The 18,234-nt window shown below is 48.4% G+C and overlaps 1 protein-coding gene across 1 annotated transcript in view; it reads left to right on the forward strand.

Annotated features, from left to right (window-relative positions):
- Positions 1–18,234, forward strand: part of TENM4 (teneurin transmembrane protein 4) — a 734,586-nt gene that overhangs the window by 497,805 nt on the left and 218,547 nt on the right. The window contains exons 6-8 of the mRNA XM_036324847.1: positions 909–1,164; positions 10,276–10,374; positions 11,600–11,835. Of these exons, the coding sequence (XP_036180740.1) occupies positions 909–1,164; positions 10,276–10,374; positions 11,600–11,835 (591 nt within the window). The remainder of the gene's footprint in view (positions 1–908; positions 1,165–10,275; positions 10,375–11,599; positions 11,836–18,234) is intronic.

Consider the following 18,234-nt stretch of genomic DNA (forward strand, 5'->3'; position numbering starts at 1 on the left):
TCTTTTTGCTTATCAATTCTGTCTTTCACTCATTTCTCTCTCCTTGTATTTTACTATAAGCAGTCGGAAGGGACCAAGCCACCCCAACACTTGGCTTACAAGTCTCCTCAGCTAAATATCCCATTTCATTGCTCAGGACTTCTACTTCCACAAAACACTAGAACATAAACAGTTCAGCCAAGCATTTGCCACTTCATAAAAAGGATCCCCTTCTCTCCATTGTCTGATAACATGATCCTCATTTCTGCCTGAGACCTCAATAGAATTCTCCTTCATGCCTATATTTCTACCAACATTTTGTACATAAATTTTTATCTATTCCCCAAAAAGATGGGAGTTTTTTCTACTGCTCTCTTCTTTATCTGAGCTCTCACCAGAATCTCCTTAATAGTCCCTTTATGGAAATATAAGTTTTCCTAGCAGGCATCTCAGAACTCTTCCACATTTTCCCCATTACCCAGTCCCAAACTGCTTTCACACTTTTAGGTATTTGTCAGCGTATCACTCCTCTCGGTACCAATTTCCATCTTAGCATGGGTGGCTATGACATAGTGCCTCAGAGTGGTGGTTTAAGCAACAGATACTTCTCTCTCACAGTTCTGGCGGCTGGGAGGTCAAAGATCAAGGTGCTGGTAGATTCTGTTTGGTGGAGCCCTCTTCCTAGTTTGTAGACAGCCGCCTTCTTGCTGTATCCTCACGTGGTGGGGGGAGACAGAGCCAATTCTCTGGCCTCTTCTTAGAAGGGCAGGAATCTCATGTCCTCATCTAAACCTCATTACCTCCCAAAGACCCCACTACCAAATGGCATCATATTCGCACTTGAGACTTCAACATATGAATACGGGGGTTGAGGGGAAAGGAGGGAAACACAAGCAGCTGTCCCCTGACCACGCGTGTTTGTGCCCTAGATCATCCGGGCGGCCTGCAGAACCACTCGCGGCTCCGGACGCCACCGCCTCCACTCTCGCACGCCCACACCCCCAACCAGCACCACGCGGCCTCCATCAACTCCCTGAACCGGGGCAACTTCACTCCAAGGAGCAACCCCAGCCCGGCCCCTACAGACCACTCGCTCTCCGGAGAGCCCCCAGCCAGCGGCGCACAGGAGCCGGCCCACGCCCAGGACAACTGGCTGCTCAACAGCAACATCCCCCTGGAGACCAGGTATGGTGGTGGGGGGCTGGCGCTGGGGCGCTGAGGCACAGGGGTGGCGGGTGGCCAGAGGGCAGCCTGGTTGAGACCCCATGGACTCAGAAAGCTGGGGTCAGGTATGCAGCCTAGAGATGTGGCTCTATGGCTGCCAGAGATGGAAGTAGGGCAGAAAGAGCATGGACTTGAGAATCAAACAGCCCCCAGGTCCAGGGCTAGCCTGCCACTTGCTAAAGGTATGACCTTGGTTAAGTTGCTATACCCTCTGGGCCTTACTTGTCTACACAATGGGGACGTACTGGCTGGAGCGGGCCATTGTAAGAGATGTGTGAAGGTGTCCAGCACAGGTATGTGGTAGGATCAGGCTGTCAGTCCGTGATTGGGTCCACACTTCCTCCCTTCCCTACTATGATATGGTGCCCCTATGCCTGGTATGGGGCCTGCCTGGCCTGTGGTGGGTGTTGAGTGAATGTTCTGCCCCCTCTTCTGCTCCCCTCCGCCAACTCCCCTCTCCTGCTGGCCCCTTTATACTCAGGAGGGTCAGTGACTAGCTCAGGCCACAGAGGCAGTTGATGCACAGCTAAGATTTGAACCCAGTTGCCTGACTCTGTGTGCAGTGCTATCTCCCTAGACCCCAGCCACCATCTTCAGGTCTCTCCTGGCCTGGACCTGCCAACTCTCCAGCCCTGTGCAATGCTTCCTTCAGCTCAGAGACTCAGTAGCTAGCCTCCTTCCCCCTGATTAGCCACTCTTTTTCCAAAATTGAAATTTTCTTATGATTATGAAAGCAACAAAAACTCCCTGGAGAAAACACAGAGAGATACCAAGACCAAAATGAGGTTTACCCATACTCCTACCCCTCTGAGACAAGCAGTGTGGACTTTGGGGGACCTGGCCCATCTCTAAACTGGAGATGAAGTGTCCCAGGCTGGCACCCCTTAACCCTCTACCCTATTTCTCAAAGTAGTGGGCAACATAGATCCTGTCACCTCATACTCCTGCCCCATATCAGTGGAGAGGACAAAATCATTCTGCATTTAACGAAGGGAAATTAATATATATTGGAAAGTGTACCCTCTGACTCTGCCTGGAACATGATTGTGATATTTGCATGCTGAGCCTGTGGGGTTCAGTGAGAGAAAATCAATGTCCTTTTACACCACTTTACTCCTATGCAATCATTTCCCCAAAAGCAAATTTCCCAGAGAGACAGCCCCACCTGCCCCACCTCCAGTCTCTTAATTACCATTGTTTTTATTGACAGCCTTTAAAATCATGTGTGACGTATCCCTCTGTGCCTCCTTTGCCATCATCAGTGACTGGGGGCGATTATTATATGTCATCCCATCCAAATAGCTTAATCAGATCTCTATTATTTCCAACGTGCTTATTGAATGACTGCGTGGCTGAAAGAAGCCAGCAAATAATCAATGGTTCTGATTTTCTGCACGGAACATGGCAGCCACTCCCTTGGCTTAGATGCTCATTTTTATCACTTAGGATCCAATTAGGTGGTTCTTCAGGTTTTTCAAGGGAACAGAACGTAGAAGACAAGCTGCAGGGATGTTTTCCTGATGCACAAAGTTGGTTTGAGATGCGAAGGTGGACCCAGCTTACCTCTCTTGCTTTGCCAGCCAGTCCTCACCTGCTTTTCTGACCTTCCATCTTTCCACATCCATTGCTCAAACCACATGGAACCTTGATTTCTTTTTTCCTTATATTGTATTGTTCAAGTAATAAATGTGGTGGAGAATAGTTAGGAAATGAAAATAAGCAAGAAAAGAAGATCACTCAGATCTATCACCAAATGATAACCATTGTTAACATGCTGTCATATACTAATGTACACCATTTTATATATCTCTGTACTTAAGCATATCATAATTATATGCTAGTATATATAATATTCACTATATGATGTGTATATACTAGTAAGTGTACATACATGTGTATTTATCAACCTTCCCCAATATCTCATCCCCTTCATGCCTCAGTGCCTTTGCACATGCTCTTGCACAACCCTTTCCCCAGAGTTTCCCTCCTCTTCACTGCTTGGTCCAGCCAAGTCCTACTTATTCTTGAAACCCAGATGAAATGTTTGAGATATACTTCCTCTGTGACCCTCCGTGCCTCTAAAGATGGCCTAAAATGGGGAGAGGTACCTAATATAATGGATAACACAATCAGAATTCTGGACCTCCATACTGACCTTCACTGGTTGATGGCACAAAACCAACAGGGTACAGTTTAAGAAGGCTCAGTGTCGAGTCTGGCAGATAGAATCACAACTAATTTTGACCATCATGGTGAGGTAGGAAGAATATGGGCTTTAGAGTCAGAGGGAAGGAGGCCATCTGGGATTCCTATCTTGGCTTTACCACTTACTAGCTGGGCAAGTTCTATGCATCCCCAAACCTGATTTCTCCATCTGTAAATTGGGATAAGAATGCATGCCTCCCAGGTTAGAAGGAAATAAATGTGAGAAGCACATAACTCAGTGTCTAGCATTAAAGACATACTCTAAAAGCTATTTCCCTCTTTTCCTCCATATGTGTCTGCTTCCCATGTCAACACTGAAGAAAAAGTCACTTGAAAAATATGAGTTGAGAGGAAATAGTAGGTTGTACCTCTTCTCGACTTCAGAGAAGTAAGTTTGGTCCTAATGTAGCAAGTTGTCCAAAGCTCGGGTTTTAGGGTCAGACACAACCTATGCTCAAACTCCTACCCCAATGCTCACTAGCTATGAACTTAGACCTTAAATTGTTCCCTTAAAAAAAGGGAGGAAATATGAGTAACTTCCTGTTCCTATTGTCTGTTGCTGCATAAAAAATGACTCCAAAACTTAGTGGCTTAAAAAACCGCCAGTTTACTAGTATTATACTTCACAGTGAGAGTCAGGATTTCAGGAAGGGCGCAGCTGGGCTAGTTGTCTGCTGCATGTGGCATCAACTGACTGAGGTCAATCAGTGGCATTTAGCTGTCAGTGGGCTAGTCTGAAAGACCCAAAAAGGCTTCACTCACATGCCTGACACGACACCTTGGGGGAGACAGCTAGAAAGCTGCACTCAGTGGGACCCCTTTCCCTTTATTGTGGTCTCAGGGCCTCTCCACACGTCTTCCCAGCCTGGAGCTGTACTTTATACTCAGTGGCTCAGGGCTCCATGGTGCTGAGACAGAAACCATTGATCCTTCTAAGGCGTGGCCATATTCTGTTGGTCAAAGCAGTCTCAGGCCAGCCAGCTTCAAGGGGAGCGACAGCAGGCCTCACTTCTCAAAAGGGAGATGTGCCCAAGAATTTTTAGACACTTTTAATCCAATCTACCATCATGCTTCACAAGGCTGTAGTAGCAGATACATAAGGTGATGTCTGAAAATGTCTTAGCACACAGTATGTGCTCAACTATTTATTATGCGGTGCTTTTTTATTCAGGAAAATATTCACCAAATGCTCACTGTGTGCATAACAGGTAAGACATGTCATAGAACAGACACTTGCGGTAGGATACGTGCTATGATAGAGGTAAGCACAGAGGACGTGTGTTTTCATTGCCTTGGGATCCCCAGCTCACAACACAGGGCTTGCATCTGGATGGGTGCTTGATAAAGATAAATTCACAGGTGAACTAAGAGAATGATGGAACAGAATGAATAAATATACTCACCTGAGACTTGAGTGGAACAAAGGGAAGACTTCCCAGTGGACCTGATGTTGTGTGACCAAGAGTTGGAGAGCAAGCAGGAGCCCCCAGGGGCAGCTGGGGAGGTAGGGAGGGCCTGAGAGGCACAGCCTGAACAGAGGCTGAGGCGCCCATTGAGCAGGGCCTGTCTGAGAGAGTTGTCCTAAGCAGCCTTGCCGAGCCCCACCAGAACAGGGAGCCTTCCGATGCCAAGAAACAGTCACGGACTTTTCCCCAATTGTCAAATGGAGTCTATGTTGAGCGACTAAAATAAATAGCTAAGAAAATACCACCACAGCTGGTAGGATGACCAGAAGGGATTTACATTTCAAGCTGGCAGGAAAAGAAAGGCTAGCAGTGGGACAAAGGAGAGTGCAAGGACTTGGTTGACCCATTCCTTTCTCCGCTCCTTCTGTGACTATGGCCCTCCCCAAGGGTAACTGAGTCCCCGAGGGAGGAAACCAGGCCGACCAGTTCTCCATATAGCCGGGTCAGATGTTTCTTCAAGGCCTGCAGGAGCATCTGTAGTCCATTCTGGTGGAAGCCATGTGTTCAGGGTCCCCGAAACCCTGACCCACTTCCTTCACACTCTGCAGCAGCAGACACTTAATTGATTTCCCAGGGACTATCTGATTAATAACCCGTCAGGCTCTTGTCGGATGAAGGGGAAGCCAGAGCAGAGGGCTGCCAGACTTCAGCTCTAGTTCATCTGATCTCGGGCCTGATTTGGGAGCCTGGGTCCCAAATTGTAGGGTCATACTCAGTTTGAGGAACAGCCCTTCCCACCCTCAGGGATGGGAGGCCATCCTCATGGTCTCCATTGCAGCCCTGGTATGGTTCCCAGAATGGCACAAAGGAACTTCTGGTGGACCAGGCCAACCCCTGATCATTGCAAGGAGTTGGGATGGATAGTCATCCCTGCCAGGTGGTGATTCAGTCACAGACATGCATAAGACACAGAGGCCATATAGGAAGCTCATAGGCCAGTGAGGGAGGGAGGCAAACCTGTGGTGAATGAATGAAGATGGCACTCGGGGTAATGCTCTGACTCGGGGAGTGCTGGGGGCTAACAGGACAGTGTGGCTCCCTCTGCATGGCCATCATGTAACAATCATAGCAGATCCTCATAGGGCCCTTCTGGGTGCTTCCAAACAAGGAAGCTCATTAGAGACCCAGTGCCCAGGATTTCCACTGGGGCTGGTCCCATAGGCACTTCTGCCTGGCAAGTACCCAAATTCCAGACTCCCAGAAGAAGAGCATGTGTTCAGCACAGCATAAACCGTATTTTTTGCACAAATAGTGCAGGCACGGTGAGTCAGCCACTCTTATCTGTTAATGGCAGGAACCTTCCTGGAACCTAAGTTTCTAGACACCAGCCAAGGGCCAACCTTATAAGCAAGCCTTTGAAAAGAGAGCAGTCAGGACCGCTATCTTGACTCTTTTCTGCACAGGTAGGCAGTCTTATTGTCGTCCCCACTTTAGAGATGGAGATGGGCAGAAAATGTAATGGGAAGCCTTAAGCTGGGAGTCAGGACACCTGGGTTTTAGTTTCAGTCTGCCACTGATTGGCTTTGTGTATGACAACAGGACACGTGTCTCTCTGGGCCTCGGTTTCATCATCAATCAAATGAGGCCTCCTAATCTGACCCAGAACTAAGTTTGAAATGTACAGGGTACGGTTATTTTAAGGCAGCAGTAGCATTCTGAATAGGCAGCGGTTTAGCAAGTGAGTGTGGGAGCTCTTTCGGGAAACCTGACACTCCAGCACTCTAGGACCCCTCGTTCTGTTACACTGCCTCTTCGCTTGTCCTGACAGACTTGTACTTTTAACATAGTTGTTCTCTCTCTTTTTAAAATAACGGTTTCTTTTTAAAATATAAAAGTAAAATAAAAAGCACTCAATCCAGACACTACAAAATCCCCACTGTTAACATTTTGATCTTCTTTTCTCTGAATATATTTGTTTGTTTGTGGTGGGTTTTATGGGATAGCTTTGACTCACTGAGAACATCATCCTAGAAGAGTGATGCAGGCCGGACTCAAGATGTTTGCTGGGAGATGCCATGCAGCCCGCCTCAGCCGCAGGGAGGCAGCCAGAGCCCAGCCCTGGGCCCTCTGGGCAGGGGCAGTGAGGGCCTGCTGACACTTGGCATATGGACTATAGAAAGACTGGAAATTCCCTCTTGAAATGAGGGGTTGGAGGCAGTAATAATACATCACCTGTGCCACTCTGGATTAAATACCAACTGCGTGCCTGCAATACGCCAGGAGCGCTGCCCTTTTCCCACCCCACCATTCAGTTTTCAGCGAGTATTTACTGAGTGCCTACTGCCATGTTACAGGCATCCATCCTTCCAGGCTCTGGGCACACGGGCAGAGAACGAGGCAGATAAGATTTCTATCCTCATGGAACTTAAATTGCATTAGGGAAAAAACACAATAAGCATGTGCGTTGTGTGTGTCTGATCCTGTGAGGAAAACTAAAGCAGTGCAGGCAGCCAGGGGGTGCTGGGGAAGAGGAGGGTGGGGATGGACAGGAAATTTAGCAGGAGCCTTAAGCTGGGAGTCCTCTAGGTTATGGTTAGGGTTGGATGGGAGGGAATGATCCAGGCCGATATCTGGTGAAAGGCAATTCGGGCAAATGACAGCAAGGGTTAGCTTGCTGCAGTGACAGCGAGGAGGCTGGGGTATGTGTAGCACAGAAAATGAAGTCAGAGAGGTAGCAGGAGGTCAGATTGTGCAAGATCTTGTGGGCCCTGGTAAGAACCATGGTTTTATTCTCGTGGAGCCATTGGAGGGTTGAGCAGAGAAGTGGCATGACCCAAGTTACACTTTAGCTTCTACAAGGAGAGTGATCATCCCAGTTTAGTCATGCTCCTTGAGATCTGAGACCAGCTCTCCTGCCCGAGGGCCAGTGAATGATGGAGCTGACACCTGTCTGACCCCAGGGCCTGTGTGCCTCTCAACGTGCCCTGAGGCCACCTCCCTGGGCAGAAATGAGGCTGCTCTGAGGGACTTACATACCCCTCAGTTTCTCCCAGTCAGCCCTGGGTTCCTAAACACCACAGAACAGCCTGCCAGACAGCCTGAGGGCTTCCTGGAAGTGGAGGTCCACCATCATGGCAGTACTAGCAGGCCCCGCTGCAAAACAGTGTTGCCTTGTGCTCTCACTGTCCTGGGAAATGTTGATGCAGTGCTTTGAGAGTACTTACAGCTCCTCCTCATTGTGGTGTGTGAGGCCTGCCGGGGGTGGAGCCACAGGCTGGGCAGTGATAGAGGAAAGAGGCAGAGCAGGAAAGGAAAGAGCAGAGAGGCCTGAGCCCTGGGGTCCGACACAGCGAGGTTCTGCTCTGGCCCTGCTGCTCGCTTACTCTGTGATGGGACCTAGCTCTGCCAGCCTATAAAACAAAGACGGTGGCACTGACGGTAGGGGTGTTGTGAGGAATATTATTCACGTTAGATCATAGTTGCAGAGCTCCCTAGCAGTGAATAACACCCAGTGAAGATAGGGTAGATAGCAGCTTATATTTAGCATTAGCATTACTACAGTATTTGTTTAGCCCTTAAATATTCTGCCAGAGTTACTCAGTTGGTCCTATAGCAACTTTGTAAGTTTAAAATTATTATTATCCCCATCTTACAGATGAAGGAAGTACACACTATGAAGAGGTTGAAGTTTTTACAGTGCCCAGCCGGGTGGCTCACTAGGTTGGGCATCATCCTGTACACACACACACAAAAAAAAGGTAGCGGGTTCGATTCCCAGTCAGAGCACATACCTAAGTTGTGGGTTCGATCCCCACTTGGGATACACATGAGAGACAACTGATCCATGTTTCTTTCAAACATTGATGTTCTCTCTCTCCTTCTCGCTCTTCCTTCCTCTCTCTCTAAAATCAATAAAAAATATCCTCGGGTGAGGATTAAAAATACAGTGGAGCCTTGACTTACAAGTTTAATTCATTCTGTGACAGAGCTTGTAACTCAAATTACTCATATGTCAAATCAATTGTGAATGAGTGAGACACATGATGCTGGGCTGATGTTGTGGCATTCACTGTGACGTTCGCTGCGCCAACTAGCGGTGGGGTATCTGAAGCTGGCTCGTAACCCGAATTTTAGCTCGCAACTCAAAGCAAAAAATCGGCCGAGAGACGGCTCATATCTCGAAAAACTCATTAGTCGGGACACTTGTAAGTCAAGACCCCACTGTATATATATATAAAATTTTTACAGAAAGTCACACAGCAAGAAAGTGGTAGAAAAGGGACTTGATTTGGGGTTTTCTGGTTCTTAAGACCTAGTCAAAGTCAGAAACAAGGCACCTGGCAGGGCTGGACCCGAAAGTCAGCTTTCTGTAGTCAGTCCTTCCCTGGTGTGCACACAACAGGCTGATGCCCGTACCAGCTGATGCCAGCACCGGCTTGTTGGAAATGAGTCACTGTGGGGTTTTCAGGTGAGGTGGCAGCCGTCCTGAAAATGTCAGAAACAGGTTCCAGGGCAAGTGTGAATGATGCCACTTAGCAGGCGTGACTGGGACCAAAATGGCTAGTGTGTCTGCCTGCCTTCGGGTTTGAAATAGGTAAAGTAACAAATGCTGTGCTGCCCTCCGTACACTTGTGGGTACACAGGAGCCTCCCTCTGTCTTCATTGGGGTGGCGTCTTCACCAATCAGTCATCACCCAGGTGTCTGCACTGCTAGAGGACATGACACTCCAAATATGTCAGCATCAGCTTGGGGGCTTATGAGCAATGCGCGGCCTCAGGCCCTGCGCCTACCTGCTGACGCCAACCCTCCGGGGTGGCCCTCAGTAGAGCACAGCTCTCCAGGTGCTTCTGGTGTTCACCCGAGTTTGAGAACCACTGCTTTAGAGGAAAATGGCCCCCAATGCTTGCCTTTCTTTTTTCTCCGGATCAGCAAAATGAGTGTCTATAGCTATTGTTTATGCAGAGGTAGGCAGTCTCAGGTAGAGGGGAAAGCACAGGTTTGGAAGCAGATAAACCTGAGCCCAAATTCCTGCCTTGAACCTTGCTAGCTGGTAAGCTTGGTCAGCTTGGCCAGTCCTGTTACCTCCCCCCCTTCAGTCTCCTCATCTGTAGAATGGAAATAATACGGCCTTCCTTGCATAGCCTGTTTTGAAGATTTGAGATAAATGGCTATAACATGCCTAGCTCAGTGCCTGAGACATAACCAGTCGTCATCTGGGAGAGCCATGACTTGATGCACACAACGGCCAGCCATTCTGGTTTGTACGGAGAATGCTGCCTCTGGATGCTCTGTGCCAGGCAGACCCCTGCACATGTGGCTTGCACACAGACCCATCGCCTGGAAACTGCCCCGCTGGTCTCACGCACAGATGCACCAGCCAGCCACTTTGTGTGTTTCTCTACTATTACCCTTCATCGATGCATGACTCATGGCTTCATTCATGTCTCCATGTGTGCGTAGAAACCTAGGCAAGCAGCCATTCCTAGGGACATTGCAGGACAACCTCATTGAGATGGACATTCTCAGCGCCTCCCGCCATGATGGGGCTTACGGTGACGGGTAGGTAACATCCCCATGCTCTTTCTCTCCGTGTGTGCTCTCCCCGTGGCTCCCGCCCTTGCATGCAGACCCTGAGACCTTTCCCTGGAATCTCCTGGGGGAGGTGATGATGCCATGTTGCATGCCCATTCCCAAGTCCATGTTCAAATTGTAAGAGTTTATCCTTGGATACCCTGTCCCCCAGCATATTAACAGCAGTCTTGTTAATATGTGGCTCCCGGCATCTCATTGGCTGCCTCTGCCATTTTGAAAGCCATCTCATGCAGCAAATTTTATGCAGCGCAGGCCCTTTGCTATATGTTTGGGCCCTGAGGCATCTTGCACCATAATAGAGTGTGAGATTACCCCTAAGATTTACCCTTGACCCAAAGACTTGGGGGCATGCAGTGCAACCAAGCACCCATTTTCCTAGGCTGTGTACAAGTCCTCCCATGGCCATGGTTAACGCCAAGCTCAGGAGGATTTCCTGCTGCCTCTTCTGGCCACAACCATGTGCTTGGACCACGCCATGCTGCCCTTGAGACTGTAGCTAAGTCGCAGGATGCAGCTGCCCGTCTGTCCTCCGCTAAGCTTTTACCAGGGGCTTGGAAGGCAGCAGTGTGGCTTCTGAGCAGAGTCCTTCAAAGGCATTTGCTGCCATTGGCTATGGAACAGCCACCAGAGCACTCTTGATCATGGCAGTGGTGGTTTCTTGGTTCTCAAACTTCCATAGCCCCCTTTCAAAAGACTGGTATTCCATTCCTTCAGGAAGATGCACTGGTAAAGTAGGTATTGGAAGGTGAAGGAAAATTTGGGGTTTCATTGTCTCCAGGGGACAGAATAGGATTTTAGATACTTTCCAAGTTACAGCAGTAATTTTGGAGAGCAGCTAGTTTATTCCCCATGAAACAGCACCTCCAGCCCCATCCTTCCCAGGAAAAGGATCTCAGCACACAGCCTTCTGTCGAGTAGGTAGCACCTTCTGCCTTGGCGTGGGTGGCTTTTCCTTTGGGCAGGGCTGTCCCATCCGTGTTCCGTGGAAACGTGTCCTCGTGAGCCCTGTTTTGTGGTCTGGTACGTGATTCTCCTTTTTCCTGCCCCCCACCGCCGTCTTCTCTGTGACGACTCTCTCTCTCTCTAGGCTCCTGTGCATGCTTCTTCTACTCCTGCCTCTGTCCTCCAGGTTGACCTGGGTCCCTGGCGAGCCAGCCAACCCTGATGCCCTCTGGCTTCTCTCCATCCACAGGCACTTCCTCTTCAAGCCGGGAGGCACCTCCCCACTCTTCTGCACCACATCACCAGGGTACCCTCTGACTTCCAGCACAGTGTACTCACCTCCGCCCCGGCCGCTGCCCCGCAGCACCTTCGCCCGGCCAGCCTTCAACCTCAAGAAGCCCTCCAAGTACTGTAACTGGAAGTGCGCAGCCCTGAGCGCCATCATCATCTCAGCCGCACTAGTCATCCTGCTGGCGTACTTTGTGGGTAAGCACCGCCCTCGCCCCAGCTTCCCTTCACTCCCCATTGGCCCAGAGGGCAGTGGCCAGGACACCTGTGGGCACTGAAGGTACCCGCCACAGGGAGAGCCAGGCAGCTCTGGAGCTCTGGGCTGGCCTGCACCCCAAACTATTAATGTCCGCACCCCAGGGCTCCCTCTTCTCCTCCTATCTGACCATATGCCAGGAGGTGAGCTTGGCATTTTCTGTTTCATGTCTTGGAGGCCCAGCATTAGGCACAGGCACTCCCTATGACTGGCATTTGAGGTGGTGATCTGTGACAAGAGCGTCATAAATTAGAGTCACTACAAATGCAACAAGTTGGAGAGGCCAGATGCAGGCAAGCTTCTCCCATGGGTGCCATGCAGCTACAACAAGAAGCAGGAAGAAGGTGGGGTGCCCTGGGATTGCAGGGAAACTGCCACAGTTTGGACTGTGCTGACCTCAAGCCAGGAAAGCGTGTCTGAAGGTGAAGTTCTGGCAATGTGATCTGAGGTGCTGTAGGCACCAAGATCCAGAATTACACCATGGGTAGGAATCTAGAGAAGAGACATCCCAGGTACAGGATTAACAGGGAATGGTTAGAGCCACTGAGGGATGCTCAGAGACCCTGGGCAGCATTGACTGGCCTTCCTACTGGACCCAGGGCACCTCCGTGATGTAAGACACTCCTGGCCATCGCCTTGCTCCCACAGCATGCCTTCCACTGCCTGCTCCTTTGATATATTCCCCATGCAGTCTGGTTTCCTGCTCTGGACCCTTCTCTTTGGTCTGCTCCCAGGGAAGATGTTAATCAGAAGAGAACCCCAGGTACTGTGTAGAGACTGCTGCCTCTACGTAAATCACCTGTTGGTGAAGGCATATGGCAGTGTTGGCTTCTCCCTCCGTCCTTTCCAACCTTCACATCTATAATTCCAAGATTTAAGGTAGGGCAGGCCAGCTTGAGAAGGCCTTGAGCCCACGCTAAGGAATTCTGAGATGATTTTGCCAGCAAAGGGGATAAGTAGAAAGGAACTAACTGGCCAGAGGAAGACAGAGTGCTGCCCATTGTGGAAAAAGGACCCTGCGAAGGTGTTTTGGATGAACACAGGGCTGTCACTAGGAATGATCCACAGAGCACGGGCCCCCACTCGTTCAGGGTATGGTGAAGGAACTCAAGCGTGGATGGGGGTTTGGGTGATCTGAGCTGTAAAGTCACTTCCCTTTCAAGATACTCGAATTTCATAGCAGATAACCAGGAAGATGAGAGTCCTATAAACCAGGCAGTCTCCTTAATATCGAGCTGTAAAAAGTATCCTTTGTATGCCAGGGCTCCTTTCCCCTTGTGGAGATTGACTTGGGGAATTTCATGGCTCCAAGGCTAGACTGGCATCCATGCATCATCTCCGCTATAGGGTGGATTAATTATTGCTGCATAGAAAGCTGTGTTGAGAAAGATCCTGAGGCTATATTCAGACCCAATGGGAAAGAGCCTCTGTGATTGATTAATAATATATCTGTCATGGTCACAGGAGTGGGGAATATTGATGACATACCAGGTGTTTGCCATCTCTGCTGAGGGTGAAAGGAACAACCAGACTCTGGGAAAGGTGTGCATCATAGATAGATAGACTTCAATGGGTTACAGGTGAGGGTGGTAGGGTTCCAAGCACCGTCCCCCAGCATGAAAGTTTCTTCCTGTGTCCCAGCAAACCACTAGCACAGCTCTTGCTTTTGACTGACATTTTCCATTTGCTCAATGGGTAGGCTTTTGAACAAGCAGTGTCACTGTTCGTCAAAAGTCAAGTGGTTTGCTATGTATAGACCTGTTTGACATTGAAGTCTTGAGGTTTATACTGAAGAGCCTCGTTCAGGGAGAAAGAATAAATCGTCATATGATTGAATAAGCTCTCTTCTGCTTCCATCCCATGGGCTTCTTCCTTTCCCATTTAATACAGTCAGTCACCCCATTTATGTTGTCAGTTATCAGCTATCTAAAAAGGTAGGGACTACTGTTTGAGGTAGTGAGCTCCCTGTCATAGGAAGGGTACAACTAGACCTTGACAACCACATAGTAAGAATAAGATTCAAGCACCGACTGGGGGTTTTTACTGGATGATCGTTACTTTTCCTTCCAACTTTGATAGTCTTTGAATCTATGATTCTAAGATTTTTATTTTTGTTCAGTAAACCCTAAGGGATACCTGCTTTGAGCCAGGCATAGTCTAAGTGTTAGGACTGGCGATGTGATCCTTACCCTTGAGGTGTTTGTAGTTCAGCAAAGGAGACAGCTGTGTTGGCAGTGATTGAGGCAGCTCAGGGCTGTGGGAATACCCAGCCCCCATCAGGAGGACTCGGGGAGGCTACCTGGGAAATGTGATGTGTTAGCTGAATCTTTAAGTCAGAGTAACCATAGACAGACAGGGAGGGTATTCTAACCTGAGGGAAGTTTCAGACTTGAAAGAGGACAAGTGGTGGTAAAGGCATTTCCTGTGTTTGAAGCGCTTGAGGGATGTTGGAGTTACTACAAGAGAGTTTGGTCAGATTATGAAGGTTAGGATGGCGGCCAAGTGAAGGACCTAATGGACAGACAGCTGGGAGCCATTGGAGGGATTTAAGCAGTGGCAGGACAGTCAGATTTATTTTAGAAAGATAAGGGTAGAGGAGGAAGAGGTCCTATTGCAGTAAATGAGTAAGGAGAAGGTGAGGGCTTCAACTAAGATGGTGGCAATGTGGGTGGAAGGAGGGGAGATCTATTGCTGATGGACTAGAATCTGTGTCTCAACTTGGGAGTGGTCAGGCCATTGATCACATCTCCCTGACACTATGAACACATCTTTCTGAGAAAGCTCTCTCTGTGTTGAAACGTTCAGACTGGACCCTAGATTCCATATCCAAGAACCAGGTCAGAGAGACAAGTCTGGGGTGTTCCCCTCGTCACATGGAGCCTCAGCTCATAGGCAGCCCAGCAGCCTGATTCCACTCCCAGCTCGGCTACCTGGCCAGTTTGTCCTGGGCGACTTCTCTTTCTGAGCCCAGACTTCCTCAGCTAGGAAATGGGCAAGACCCCTTCCTTCAGAAGCTGGTCTGAGGCTGGGTAAGTTAATGCAGATGGATGCATTGCAGGTGCGAGGCCATCCCTAGCTTTCCTCCAGGGCTGGAGGCAGCCACCTCTGTGCTCAATCTCCTCCAGCTGCTGGGGGGAGCCATGAGAGGCTTGTTGCTCGGCCATAATCAGAGGCTGTGATGACTAACTTGTAAGGAACTATCAATTATTAAAAATCAAATTAATTGTCTCAGCAGAGCATAAATATCCTTAACAAAGACTCTTTTTCCAGCAGGCCAACCAATCTAATCAACAGGCTAAAGCACAGATATTTAATTAGATTTTTGATGAAAAATTGTGTTTAATTTCAAGTATAATCAATTATTAATTACCATAATGAGTGAATCTGACTGGGTTTACTAATTAACTCATTTAAAAATTATGAATAACCTTTTCATTTGTAATTATTTTCTACATCCTATCAAGTTCTAGATAAGAATTGCGTCACCTCCCCAGCACTAGGGGAGGAGGAAACGGGAGGGGGCGGGGGGGTGAAGAATTGTTCTTTCTCTGGTGTCTGCTCCCGGCTGCCATATCAGGATGGAAACCCGACAGACCCATTTGACATTCAGTTTCTTAGTTGGAAAGTTTCTTGGGAAACAAGCAAACAGTGACCTTTTATTTACAGAGACATTTGCAGTTATTTTCCTAGGAAGATGGAGGGATTGGAGTCCACAGTTAGAACCCACAATGACTGCAGGACCTGGGCCTTGCCTCTGGGCCAACACCTCCCCCGCCTCCAGTGGGCTGTCTGGCCTGGGATGAGAATCTAGGGAGGACCCTCCCAGTCTGGGGGACCTCTTCAGAGAGAAGATGTGTCTTTCTGCCTCCAAAGGATGCCCATTCAGAGACGCAGCCATTGAGGACGAGCGCCTTGTTTTTTTGTTTGTTTTTGTTTTTGAGTGCCTTGTTTTATTCACCCATTCTCCCAGGGAAGGTTTTATGTACTTTTTAGTCTCCCTTTCAATACTCTGCCTTTTCTTTTCTGAAGAAAAAAGGAAATCTGTGTGCAGAACAAAATGGGGAGAGGATGCTATCCTGGGAGGATTAGTTACAAGTCAAATCATGAAGCTTTCACAGTCAAGGCTTCATTTTTCATACTTTAATTTTTTAGAAACAAAAGGCAGTGTGGTCTAGAGTAGTAAAAATTAGAGTGGTCACTTTTTATCGTTAATAAGATCAGTTAGCATTGATTGTGCGCTATACACGTGCCCTTCTCTGTTCTAAGCACTTTGCTTGTGTTTCCTCATTGAAATTTCCCAACGTATGGATGAGTTATTATCCCCAACGTATGGATGAGGTCTGGAGCCCCTGTGAGCTTGAGTAACCGCACCGTCTCCGTCCGTCCACCCCCCGTGCCCCCCCACCCCCGCCGCGAACTGTCACCTGGTAAATGGCAGGACTATGATCCAGCCACCCCTCGGCACCAAGGCTTTGAGTGGACGCTTTTAAAATATTTTCTCTTTTGAGCTCACAGTCTTGAGAACGCTATAACTTTTCCATCTTAATTTTGTGTTTTGAATTCCATGTATCTTCCAAACCCGTTTCATGTATCTTCTCTCTGAACACTCACAGGAGTTCTGTGAGCCCGGCATTCTTTTCTGTACAGGCCGTCCTCGGGTTACGTTGGACTCCATGTACGTTGTTTCATGGTTATGTCGCCATCTTCCATTTATTAAAAAAAAAAAAAGTTCCATCATTTCGACGTATGTACATATGTGCTTTATGTTATTTTTATTATTTATTTACCACAAGTAACAGCCAGGAATTGTTATTTTTCTTTTAAAATTTTTTACTGTTTCACTTCATTATTATTGTGTATGTGCTCCATGTGAGTGATGTAGGTGCTTATGTAGGTGGGTTCTGACCTATGGTGAAAATTGCATTATGTAGTGCCGTAGGAACGGATCTCCGACGTAACCCGAGGACCTACTTTGTTTTCTAGAAGAGGAAACTAAAGCTCAGAGAAGTGAACAGCTTGCCAGGTCAAGTCCCAATAAACGATAGAGGGTTTCAAAGACTGCACTTTCAGCCACTGTGCTGTAGATGCTGGGCTTGAACAGGCGATGCACAATCAATAGACCCCCACTTCAGACCCCGGCCCTGTCTCTTGGTGACTGTGTAAATTTGAGCAAGTTACTTAACTGCTCTGAACCCCAGTTTCTACTGTCCTTGTGGTTCGTATAATGGGTGTGACTGGAACGATTAGCCCCATTTTATAGGAGAGGAAATGGAGAGTAGCCTCATGGTTGAGAGCCTGGGTTCTGATATTAGGCTCTGCTGCCACAACCTAAGGCAAGTTTATATACCCTCTCTCAGCCTGTTTACACTTCTGTAAAATGAGGATAATGAGTGGCTACTTCCCAGGGTTGTTGAGACATTCCAGTAAGATGATTTGCATTAAGTTCCTAGTGTGCTGCCTGGCAAGGTGTTAGCATTCAATGAACATTAGATACCATTTTTATTAAAAGCATTATTAATACTGTTAGCATCCCATAGAGTATTAGTAAGTCTTGAGCAAGAACTTGGACCAGCCTCATCTCCCTGCAGCATCCGCGGGCTTCCCAGCCGGTCTTGGTCACAAGGGCAGCTGACAGAACCACCAGGGACACCTGTCAGAAGACATTTGTAGGGATGCCTCGCTGTTCCAGGAAAGCAGCCGTAAGAGGCATCATTGCCGGAGAAGCACCTCACGTCATTCCTTTACCTAGGATGAAAGTTTGCTTCGGTGACAGTTGCCTCCATCCAGATAACACTGACAGCTCCCCTCGTGTTCCAAACACCAAGTGTGTTTGGGTTAATATCTTCAAGTGCCTGTCCTGCCTGGTAGGTCTTCAGAATAGGAGGCGAAAAAGGCCTGTTAATAATACAAAACCCAGGCATGGCTTTACATTTAAATGGAGACATGAGATTACCCTAGGAGGCTATTTCTTCTGTCATAGGTCCAGGTCTACCTTGCAGGGCAAGGTTGTCACTCACCGTGATGTCTCTAAGGCAGCACAGCGTCCTGATCAGAAGAACGACAGGATTCGGAGCCTGACCCAAGTGGTGGAAACCCCAGCCCCACACTCTCCCGCAGGGTCAGCCTTCTGAGCCTTGGTCTCCACATCTGCAAAGTGGGAAGAACAGTAGGACTTTCAGGAGGCGATTGTGCCTTATGAAAAGATGAAATGAGATGATGTTGAAAGAGCACAGGTCACTTGACAACAAAGGTGTCCCTTGCTGGTGGCCTGGGGAGACTGTCACCCTTTCTTGGACTCAGTTATCTCAACCCAGGATGTGGTGGGAGTGGACGATCCTGCT

The sequence above is a fragment of the Myotis myotis genome, unplaced genomic scaffold, assembly GCF_014108235.1.
Source record: "Myotis myotis isolate mMyoMyo1 unplaced genomic scaffold, mMyoMyo1.p scaffold_m19_p_10, whole genome shotgun sequence".
NCBI classification, from domain to species: domain Eukaryota; kingdom Metazoa; phylum Chordata; class Mammalia; order Chiroptera; family Vespertilionidae; genus Myotis; species Myotis myotis.